Below are 12,337 nucleotides of genomic sequence, written 5' to 3' on the forward strand. Positions count from 1 at the left end.
TTGGCCGAACTCAAGGAAAAAAAAAAAACAATTTAACCCCTTTATGCCAACACATCAACTCATGTCACCACTACCCCCTCCCCCAGACATTTTCAGCCCAAACGATGGGGGCTCTCAGAGGTGCCCGGCTCTACACCCGAGGCTCTCGTCTCCCACCTGCATCAGCAGACTCAGCACATTGGGGGTTAAATCCGGAGATATACATTGCAGCGGCCAAGATGGGAACAGAGCGGCCATTGTTTGCCTCTTACTCCAACACTTAACCCCCTGTGAGCCAGAGAGGGGTGCCCGGCATGCCCAGAATACCAGCTAATACCCGGGAAAGGGGGCATCCGAATCAGAGCTCCTGGCAGGAATCAGGTAATGCGACATTTAAAAAAAAATAAAATAAAAATATGATCAATGACACAAGTTGACACAATAACCATATGTGAAATCTGCGATAAATAAAAATAAAGCATGACTTAGACTTCCAATCTGCTGAGGGAGGAGGTGGCTGGCACATGTAATGTCCAGCGGACACAGAAAAAAAAAAAAAAAGGGGAAGAGGTAAAAAACTGTTTTGAACCCATTGCTTTGGCAGGTCTGCCCAATACAGCGGATACTCAGCAAACTGCCCTCACCTGGCTCCTGGCAGACCTGCGTACATGTTGGGGGGGGGGTTGCCAGATCTGCCACATGGGCAAACAATTCACCTGAACACGTGGCGGCTGACCCAACCTGAGAAGAACGCGGGTGAACTGGCACAGCAGTTCAGGCACGTTTGGTAATTTGCTGAATTTGCCGAACCAGAGGAACCACGGATTCGGCGAATACACAGCAAATGGACCCCCGAGGGGCTCCTTTCACAATGGACAGACCTGGACACATTGGGGGGGGGGGGGGATTCGCCGGACTGACCGCATCTGCCGCACATGCACAGAACACAGTGAAATCTGAAGTTTCTGACACATGGCGGCAGATCGGTCTGTCCAATCTGGGGATAACGTGGTGTGCCAGTCACTGCTGGCATGATTTTTGGGTGAGGGGTGTTCACCGAATTCACCGCCAGACAAACTAACTAGGGGAACGGGTTATCTGGTGAATGTGGTGGGAATCTACCTTCTCACAGAACAGACAGACCCGGGCAGGTTGGAAGATTCACACATTAATGAGAGAATACACAGTGTGCCGGGACCACAGATTCAAAATTCTTCCAGCATGCCAGATTCACCGAATCGCCTGACCCCCGCATTCATTTGTCTGGCTGTGAAGTCGGTGAATCTTCCAACGTATGTTGGGGGGATTCAATGAATTCCCAGCAGGACACATGAATAAGGGGGGGGGGGGGCAGAAAAATTTGGGGAACCCGGTGTGCTGGAAGTCGTATGCGAACCCATCCGGGACATCCCCGGGTTAGTAATCAGGACACTCACCGAAATACTCCTTCTTCATGTGCATCTCCAACTCCTTCTCCAGCTCCAGGGTGAGCGCCTCCAGCCTCTTCTCCACCTGGCTCGGCCCGCTCTCCTTGGACGGCGTCACCTGGTACGGCACCTTGAAGCGGTGGAGGGTGGCGGAGCCCTTGGCGGCGCTGAAGTTGTAGGTGACCCCCGAGGAGTTGCTGAGCTCGTCGTGCCGCGGCGGGGATTGGGCGAGGATCCTGTAGTGGCACGGCTCTCCCCCGGTATCCTCTTCCTGTACGCTGGGGCCCAGCATGGAGGAGCGGGGGGAGGGCACTGGCAGGTCGCCGTACGCCCCCAGGGACCCCCGGGAGCTGCGGGAACTCCGGGAGCTGTGGCTGGAGATGCTGGAGCGCGGGCTGGCCACCGACGGGTTGCAGGAGCCCAGCGTGGCGGCCCGGCCGTCCTGTAAGAGGCAGACGCTGGAGCGCGGGCTCACCAGGACCCCGTCCGCCTCGTGGTTGGCCATCGCCGCGTAGCGCGGGTCCGAGTAGCTGGAACGCGGGCTGGTGGTGCAGGAGTACTGGCTGGCGGTGCTGGAGCGCGGGCTGGCGTGCCGCTGGTCGTAGCCCATGCTGATGCCGCTGGTGCGGTTGCTGCTGGGTTTGGAGCCGCCGCCGTCGTAGCCGGTCAGACTGGCGCGGGGACTTGAGTGCTTGCTGGTGTCGCTGGCCGTGCTGGCGTAGCTGGAGCGCGGGCTCAGCACCGAACCCTCGTACTGACCGCCGGGCACCACCAGGCTGGAGCGCGGGCTCAGGGCGCTGACGCTGGAGCGTGGGCTGCTGGAGGAGGAGGGGTACAGGGGGCCCCGGCCTGGGGGGACACCCTCATAACCGGCCCTGTACAGCTCCGCAGAGTACCTCTTCCCTCTCTCACCCGCGTAACACGGCAAAGCCACCTCAGACTGGCAGCCGGACTCCTCCAAGCACAGACCTTCCATCAGCCGGCCAGCCTGCAGGCTCAGCTCCTCCGAGAACCGATCCATGGACAGCGGACAACACCGACACAGGCGGCCGGGGGCCCCCGCACTACTTCCCGCCTTCCCCGGCCGGAGGAATGTGCGGAGGAACACAGCGCACTGCGGCTCTGAGGAATGTCACCGCCCACCGCAGGGATCACACCGTCCCTCTAAGAGAGCGAGAAGACACCGCCCACCGCCGGGATCAATCCGCCTCCATCAGAAAAAGCGCACAGGGTACCGCCCAACGTCAGGATCACTCCGCCCCCTCAGGAAGAGGGATTGCCCATCGCTAGGATCACCCCGCCCCCTAAGAAATACGCACTGCCCACCGCTGGAATCACTCCGCCCCCTCAGAAAGAAGCATTGCCCACCGCTAGGATCACTCCGCCCCCTCAGAAAGAAGCATTGCCCACCGCTAGGATCACTCCGCCCCCTCAGAAAGAAGCATTGCCCACCGCTAGGATCACTCCGCCCCCTAAGGAAGAAGCATTGCCCACCGCTGGGATCACTCCGCCCCCTAAGAAAGAAGCATTGCCCACCGCTGAGATCACTCCGCCCCTCTAAGAAAGAAGCATTGCCCACCGCTAGGATCACTCCGCCCCCTAAGAAAGAAACATTGCCCACCGCTGAGGTCACTCCGCCCCCTAAGAAAGAAACATTGCCCACCGCTAGGATCACTCCGCCCCCTCAGAAAGAGGCATTGCCCACCGCTAGGATCACTCCGCCCCCTAAGAAACAAGCATTGCCCACCGCTAGGATGACTCCGCCCCCTCAGAAAGAGGCCTTGCCCACCGCTAGGATCACTCCGCCCACTAAGAAAAAAGCATTGCCCACCGCTAAGATCACTCCGCCCCCCATGAAAGAGGGATCGCCCACCGCTAGGATCACTCCGCCCCCTAAGAAAAAGGCATTGCCCAAAGCTAAAACCATTCCGCCCCCTAACAAAGAAGCATTGCCCACCGTTGGGATCACTCCGCCCCCTAAAAAAGATGGATCGCCCACCGCTAGGATCACTCCTCCCCCTAATAAAAAGGCATTGCCTACCGCTAAGATTACTCCGCCCCTATGAAAGAGGGATAACCCACCGCTTGGATCGCTCCGCCCCCTAAGAAACAAGAACTGCTCACCGCCGGAATCACTCCGCCCCCATGAGAGGAAAAGAGGAGTGTACCGCCTAACAGTATGATCACTCCGCCTACTAAGAAAAATGGATCTTAAAAAGCACCGCCCACCGCTGAGTCACCCCGCCCCCTCAAAAATACAAGAGAGAGTACCATCCAACGATAGGATCACACCCCCCCCCATGACAGAAGAACAGAGAGCATGATGCTCAGTGCTAGGATCACTCCGCCCCTATGAAAGAAATCTTTAAAGAGCACCGCCCACCGCTGGAACCACCACGCCCCCCCTATAAAAGAGCGCAAGAGTGTACCGCCCAACGTTGGAGTCACTCCGCCCCCACAAAACTAGAGCACGAGGGAGCACCGCCCAATTACACCTCCCGTGAGAGAGAAAAAGGGAGAACACCGCGCGCCGCTGGCAAAGCTCCGCCCCCTACATAGGCTAACACTACCAGCACCACTCCGCCCATCTGAGAGAGAGCTCCGCCCCCTCCGAATGATTACCTCCTCGCGGGAAACCGCTCACTTCAGAGAAAGCTCCGCCCCTTACCACAAACTGGGACTACATTTCATTTCATTGAGGAGACAGTGTGCTGTACTGTTATGCTGTACATCCCATACACTGTACTGAGGAGACTGTGTGCTGTACTGTACACCCCATACACTGTACTGAGGAGACCGTGTGCTGTACTGTAACCCCATACACTGTACTGAGGAGATTGTGTGCTGTACTGTACACTCCATACACTGTACTGAGGAGATTGTGTTCTGTACTGTACACTCCATACACTGTACTGAGGAGACAGTGTTCTGTACTGTACACTCCATACACTGTACTGAGGAGATTGTGTGCTGTACTGTACACCCCATACACTGTACTGAGGAGACTGTGTGCTGTACTGTACACTCCATACACTGTACTGAGGAGATTGTGTGCTGTACTGTACACCCCATACACTGTACTGAGGAGACAGTGTGCTGTACTGTACACCCCATACACTGTACTGAGGAGACCATGTGCTGTACGGTACACTCCATACACTGTACTGAGGAGACTGTGTGCTGTACTGTACACCCCATACACTGTACTGAGGAGATTGTGTGCTGTACTGTACACTCCATACACTGTACTGAGGAGATTGTGTGCTGTACTGTACACCCCATACACTGTACTGAGGAGATTGTGTGCTGTATGTACACCCCATACACTGTACTGAGGAGACCGTGTGCTGTACTGTACACTCCATACACTGTACTGAGGAGATTGTGTGCTGTACTGTACACCCCATACACTGTACTGAGGAGACCGTGTGCTGTACTGTACACCCCATACACTGTACTGAGGAGACAGTGTTCTGTACTGTACACCCCATACACTGTACTGAGGAGACCATGTGCTGTACTGTACACTCCATACACTGTACTGAGGAGACCGTGTGCTGTACTGTACACTCCATACACTGTACTGAGGAGATTGTGTGCTGTACTGTACACCCCATACACTGTACTGAGGAGACCGTGTGCTGTACTGTACACCCCATACACTGTACTGAGGAGACCGTGTTCTGTACTGTACACTCCATACACTGTACTGAGGAGACCGTGTGCTGTACTGTACACTCCATACACTGTACTGAGGAGATTGTGTGCTGTACTGTACACCCCATACACTGTACTGAGGAGACCGTGTTCTGTACTGTACACTCCATACACTGTACTGAGGAGACCGTGTTCTGTACTGTACACTCCATACACTGTACTGAGGAGATTGTGTGCTGTACTGTACACTCCATACACTGTACTGAGGAGATTGTGTGCTGTACTGTACACTCCATACACTGTACTGAGGAGACCGTGTGCTGTACTGTACACTATATACACTGTACTGAGGAGACTGTGTGCTGTACTGTACACTCCATACACTGTACTGAGGAGACCGTGTGCTGTACTGTACACTCCATACACTGTACTGAGGAGACCGTGTTCTGTACTGTACACTCCATACACTGTACTGAGGAGACCGTGTGCTGTACTGTACACTCCATACACTGTACTGAGGAGACCGTGTTCTGTACTGTACACTCCATACACTGTACTGAGGAGACCGTGTGCTGTACTGTACACTCCATACACTGTACTGAGGAGACCGTGTGCTGTACTGTACACTCCATACACTGTACTGAGGAGATTGTGTGCTGTACTGTACATCCCATACACTGTACTGAGGAGACCGTGTGCTGTACTGTACACCCCATACACTGTACTGAGGAGATTGTGTGCTGTACTGTACACTCCATACACTGTACTGAGGAGATTGTGTGCTGTACTGTACACTCCATAAACTGTACTGAGGAGATTGTGTGCTGTACTGTACACCCCATACACTGTACTGAGGAGATTGTGTGCTGTACTGTACACTCCATACACTGTACTGAGGAGACCGTGTGCTGTACTGTACACTCCATACACTGTACTGAGGAGACCGTGTGCTGTACTGTACACCCCATACACTGTACTGAGGAGACCGCGTGCTGTACTGTACATCCCATACACTGTACTGAGGAGACCGCGTGCTGTACTGTACACCCCATACACTGTACTGAGGAGACCGTGTGCTGTACTGTACACTCCATACACTGTACTGAGGAGACTGTGTGCTGTACTGTACACCCCATACACTGTACTGAGGAGACCGCGTGCTGTACTGTACATCCCATACACTGTACTGAGGAGACCGCGTGCTGTACTGTACACTCCATACACTGTACTGAGGAGATTGTGTGCTGTACTGTACACTCCATAAACTGTACTGAGGAGATTGTGTGCTGTACTGTACACCCCATACACTGTACTGAGGAGATTGTGTGCTGTACTGTACACTCCATACACTGTACTGAGGAGACCGTGTGCTGTACTGTACACTCCATACACTGTACTGAGGAGATTGTGTGCTGTACTGTACACCCCATACACTGTACTGAGGAGATTGTGTGCTGTACTCTACACCCCATACACTGTACTGAGGAGATTGTGTGCTGTACTGTACACTCCATACACTGTACTGAGGAGACCGCGTGCTGTACTGTACACTCCATACACTGCACTGAGGAGACCGTGTGCTGTACTGTACACTCCATACACTGTACTGAGGAGATTGTGTGCTGTTCTGTACACCCCATACACTGTACTGAGGAGATTGTGTGCTGTACTGTACACCCCATACACTGTACTGAGGAGATTGTGTGCTGTACTGTACACTCCATACACTGTACTGAGGAGATTGTGTGCTGTACTGTACACCCCATACACTGTACTGAGGAGATTGTGTGCTGTACTGTACACCCCATACACTGTACTGAGGAGATTGTGTGCTGTACTGTACACTCCATACACTGTACTGAGGAGATTGTGTGCTGTACTGTACACCCCATACACTGTACTGAGGAGATTGTGTGCTGTACTGTACACCCCATACACTGTACTGAGCAGACCGTGTGCTGTACTGTACACCCCATACACTGTACTGAGGAGATTGTGTGCTGAACTGTACACCCCATACACTGTACTGAGGAGACCGTGTGCTGTACTGTACACCCCATACACTGTACTGAGGAGATCGTGTGCTGTACTGTACACTCCATACACTGTACTGAGGAGACAGTGTGCTGTACTGTACACCCCATACACTGTACTGAGGAGACCATGTGCTGTACTGTACACTCCATACACTGTACTGAGGAGACTGTGTGCTGTACTGTACACCCCATACACTGTACTGAGGAGATTGTGTGCTGTACTGTACACTCCATACACTGTACTGAGGAGATTGTGTGCTGTACTGTACACCCCATACACTGTACTGAGGAGATTGTGTGCTGTATGTACACCCCATACACTGTACTGAGGAGACCGTGTGCTGTACTGTACACTCCATACACTGTACTGAGGAGATTGTGTGCTGTACTGTACACCCCATACACTGTACTGAGGAGACCGTGTGCTGTACTGTACACCCCATACACTGTACTGAGGAGACAGTGTTCTGTACTGTACACCCCATACACTGTACTGAGGAGACCATGTGCTGTACTGTACACTCCATACACTGTACTGAGGAGACCGTGTGCTGTACTGTACACTCCATACACTGTACTGAGGAGATTGTGTGCTGTACTGTACACCCCATACACTGTACTGAGGAGACCGTGTGCTGTACTGTACACCCCATACACTGTACTGAGGAGACCGTGTTCTGTACTGTACACTCCATACACTGTACTGAGGAGACCGTGTGCTGTACTGTACACTCCATACACTGTACTGAGGAGATTGTGTGCTGTACTGTACACCCCATACACTGTACTGAGGAGACCGTGTTCTGTACTGTACACTCCATACACTGTACTGAGGAGACCGTGTTCTGTACTGTACACTCCATACACTGTACTGAGGAGATTGTGTGCTGTACTGTACACTCCATACACTGTACTGAGGAGATTGTGTGCTGTACTGTACACTCCATACACTGTACTGAGGAGACCGTGTGCTGTACTGTACACTATATACACTGTACTGAGGAGACTGTGTGCTGTACTGTACACTCCATACACTGTACTGAGGAGACCGTGTGCTGTACTGTACACTCCATACACTGTACTGAGGAGACCGTGTTCTGTACTGTACACTCCATACACTGTACTGAGGAGACCGTGTGCTGTACTGTACACTCCATACACTGTACTGAGGAGACCGTGTTCTGTACTGTACACTCCATACACTGTACTGAGGAGACCGTGTGCTGTACTGTACACTCCATACACTGTACTGAGGAGACCGTGTGCTGTACTGTACACTCCATACACTGTACTGAGGAGATTGTGTGCTGTACTGTACATCCCATACACTGTACTGAGGAGACCGTGTGCTGTACTGTACACCCCATACACTGTACTGAGGAGATTGTGTGCTGTACTGTACACTCCATACACTGTACTGAGGAGATTGTGTGCTGTACTGTACACTCCATAAACTGTACTGAGGAGATTGTGTGCTGTACTGTACACCCCATACACTGTACTGAGGAGATTGTGTGCTGTACTGTACACTCCATACACTGTACTGAGGAGACCGTGTGCTGTACTGTACACTCCATACACTGTACTGAGGAGACCGTGTGCTGTACTGTACACCCCATACACTGTACTGAGGAGACCGCGTGCTGTACTGTACATCCCATACACTGTACTGAGGAGACCGCGTGCTGTACTGTACACCCCATACACTGTACTGAGGAGACCGTGTGCTGTACTGTACACTCCATACACTGTACTGAGGAGACTGTGTGCTGTACTGTACACCCCATACACTGTACTGAGGAGACCGCGTGCTGTACTGTACATCCCATACACTGTACTGAGGAGACCGCGTGCTGTACTGTACACTCCATACACTGTACTGAGGAGATTGTGTGCTGTACTGTACACTCCATAAACTGTACTGAGGAGATTGTGTGCTGTACTGTACACCCCATACACTGTACTGAGGAGATTGTGTGCTGTACTGTACACTCCATACACTGTACTGAGGAGACCGTGTGCTGTACTGTACACTCCATACACTGTACTGAGGAGATTGTGTGCTGTACTGTACACCCCATACACTGTACTGAGGAGATTGTGTGCTGTACTCTACACCCCATACACTGTACTGAGGAGATTGTGTGCTGTACTGTACACTCCATACACTGTACTGAGGAGACCGCGTGCTGTACTGTACACTCCATACACTGCACTGAGGAGACCGTGTGCTGTACTGTACACTCCATACACTGTACTGAGGAGATTGTGTGCTGTTCTGTACACCCCATACACTGTACTGAGGAGATTGTGTGCTGTACTGTACACCCCATACACTGTACTGAGGAGATTGTGTGCTGTACTGTACACTCCATACACTGTACTGAGGAGATTGTGTGCTGTACTGTACACCCCATACACTGTACTGAGGAGATTGTGTGCTGTACTGTACACCCCATACACTGTACTGAGGAGATTGTGTGCTGTACTGTACACTCCATACACTGTACTGAGGAGATTGTGTGCTGTACTGTACACCCCATACACTGTACTGAGGAGATTGTGTGCTGTACTGTACACCCCATACACTGTACTGAGCAGACCGTGTGCTGTACTGTACACCCCATACACTGTACTGAGGAGATTGTGTGCTGAACTGTACACCCCATACACTGTACTGAGGAGACCGTGTGCTGTACTGTACACCCCATACACTGTACTGAGGAGATCGTGTGCTGTACTGTACACTCCATACACTGTACTGAGGAGACAGTGTGCTGTACTGTACACCCCATACACTGTACTGAGGAGACCATGTGCTGTACTGTACACTCCATACACTGTACTGAGGAGACTGTGTGCTGTACTGTACACTCCATACACTGTACTGAGGAGATTGTGTGCTGTACTGTACACCCCATACACTGTACTGAGGAGATTGTGTGCTGTATGTACACCCCATACACTGTACTGAGGAGACCGTGTGCTGTACTGTACACTCCATACACTGTACTGAGGAGATTGTGTGCTGTACTGTACACCCCATACACTGTACTGAGGAGATTGTGTGCTGTACTGTACACTCCATACACTGTACTGAGGAGATTGTGTGCTGTACTGTACACCCCATACACTGTACTGAGGAGATTGTGTGCTGTATGTACACCCCATACACTGTACTGAGGAGACCGTGTGCTGTACTGTACACTCCATACACTGTACTGAGGAGATTGTGTGCTGTACTGTACACCCCATACACTGTACTGAGGAGACCGTGTGCTGTACTGTACACCCCATACACTGTACTGAGGAGACAGTGTTCTGTACTGTACACCCCATACACTGTACTGAGGAGACCATGTGCTGTACTGTACACTCCATACACTGTACTGAGGAGACCGTGTGCTGTACTGTACACTCCATACACTGTACTGAGGAGATTGTGTGCTGTACTGTACACCCCATACACTGTACTGAGGAGACCGTGTGCTGTACTGTACACCCCATACACTGTACTGAGGAGACCGTGTTCTGTACTGTACACTCCATACACTGTACTGAGGAGACCGTGTGCTGTACTGTACACTCCATACACTGTACTGAGGAGATTGTGTGCTGTACTGTACACCCCATACACTGTACTGAGGAGACCGTGTTCTGTACTGTACACTCCATACACTGTACTGAGGAGACCGTGTTCTGTACTGTACACTCCATACACTGTACTGAGGAGATTGTGTGCTGTACTGTACACTCCATACACTGTACTGAGGAGATTGTGTGCTGTACTGTACACTCCATACACTGTACTGAGGAGACCGTGTGCTGTACTGTACACTATATACACTGTACTGAGGAGACTGTGTGCTGTACTGTACACTCCATACACTGTACTGAGGAGACCGTGTGCTGTACTGTACACTCCATACACTGTACTGAGGAGACCGTGTTCTGTACTGTACACTCCATACACTGTACTGAGGAGACCGTGTGCTGTACTGTACACTCCATACACTGTACTGAGGAGACCGTGTTCTGTACTGTACACTCCATACACTGTACTGAGGAGACCGTGTGCTGTACTGTACACTCCATACACTGTACTGAGGAGACCGTGTGCTGTACTGTACACTCCATACACTGTACTGAGGAGATTGTGTGCTGTACTGTACATCCCATACACTGTACTGAGGAGACCGTGTGCTGTACTGTACACCCCATACACTGTACTGAGGAGATTGTGTGCTGTACTGTACACTCCATACACTGTACTGAGGAGATTGTGTGCTGTACTGTACACTCCATAAACTGTACTGAGGAGATTGTGTGCTGTACTGTACACCCCATACACTGTACTGAGGAGATTGTGTGCTGTACTGTACACTCCATACACTGTACTGAGGAGACCGTGTGCTGTACTGTACACTCCATACACTGTACTGAGGAGACCGTGTGCTGTACTGTACACCCCATACACTGTACTGAGGAGACCGCGTGCTGTACTGTACATCCCATACACTGTACTGAGGAGACCGCGTGCTGTACTGTACACCCCATACACTGTACTGAGGAGACCGTGTGCTGTACTGTACACTCCATACACTGTACTGAGGAGACCGTGTGCTGTACTGTACACCCCATACACTGTACTGAGGAGACCGCGTGCTGTACTGTACATCCCATACACTGTACTGAGGAGACCGCGTGCTGTACTGTACACTCCATACACTGTACTGAGGAGATTGTGTGCTGTACTGTACACTCCATAAACTGTACTGAGGAGATTGTGTGCTGTACTGTACACCCCATACACTGTACTGAGGAGATTGTGTGCTGTACTGTACACTCCATACACTGTACTGAGGAGACCGTGTGCTGTACTGTACACTCCATACACTGTACTGAGGAGATTGTGTGCTGTACTGTACACCCCATACACTGTACTGAGGAGATTGTGTGCTGTACTCTACACCCCATACACTGTACTGAGGAGATTGTGTGCTGTACTGTACACTCCATACACTGTACTGAGGAGACCGCGTGCTGTACTGTACACTCCATACACTGCACTGAGGAGACCGTGTGCTGTACTGTACACTCCATACACTGTACTGAGGAGATTGTGTGCTGTTCTGTACACCCCATACACTGTACTGAGGAGATTGTGTGCTGTACTGTACACCCCATACACTGTACTGAGGAGATTGTGTGCTGTACTGTACACTCCATACACTGTAC

General features: G+C 51.7%; 1 protein-coding gene across 1 annotated transcript in view; it reads right to left on the bottom strand.

The window, feature by feature from the left end:
• LOC141112677 (Wilms tumor protein 1-interacting protein homolog) overlaps positions 1-2,614 on the bottom strand; it is a gene marked incomplete in the record, with an annotated part of 65,775 nt that extends 63,161 nt beyond the window's left edge. The window contains 1 exon segment of the mRNA XM_073605672.1: positions 1,416-2,614. Coding sequence (XP_073461773.1) covers positions 1,416-2,427 — 1,012 coding nt within the window.
• Between the last annotated feature and the right edge of the window lie 9,723 nt (positions 2,615-12,337).

Source organism: Aquarana catesbeiana, linkage group LG11 (assembly GCF_042186555.1).
Source record: "Aquarana catesbeiana isolate 2022-GZ linkage group LG11, ASM4218655v1, whole genome shotgun sequence".
Lineage (NCBI taxonomy): Eukaryota > Metazoa > Chordata > Amphibia > Anura > Ranidae > Aquarana > Aquarana catesbeiana.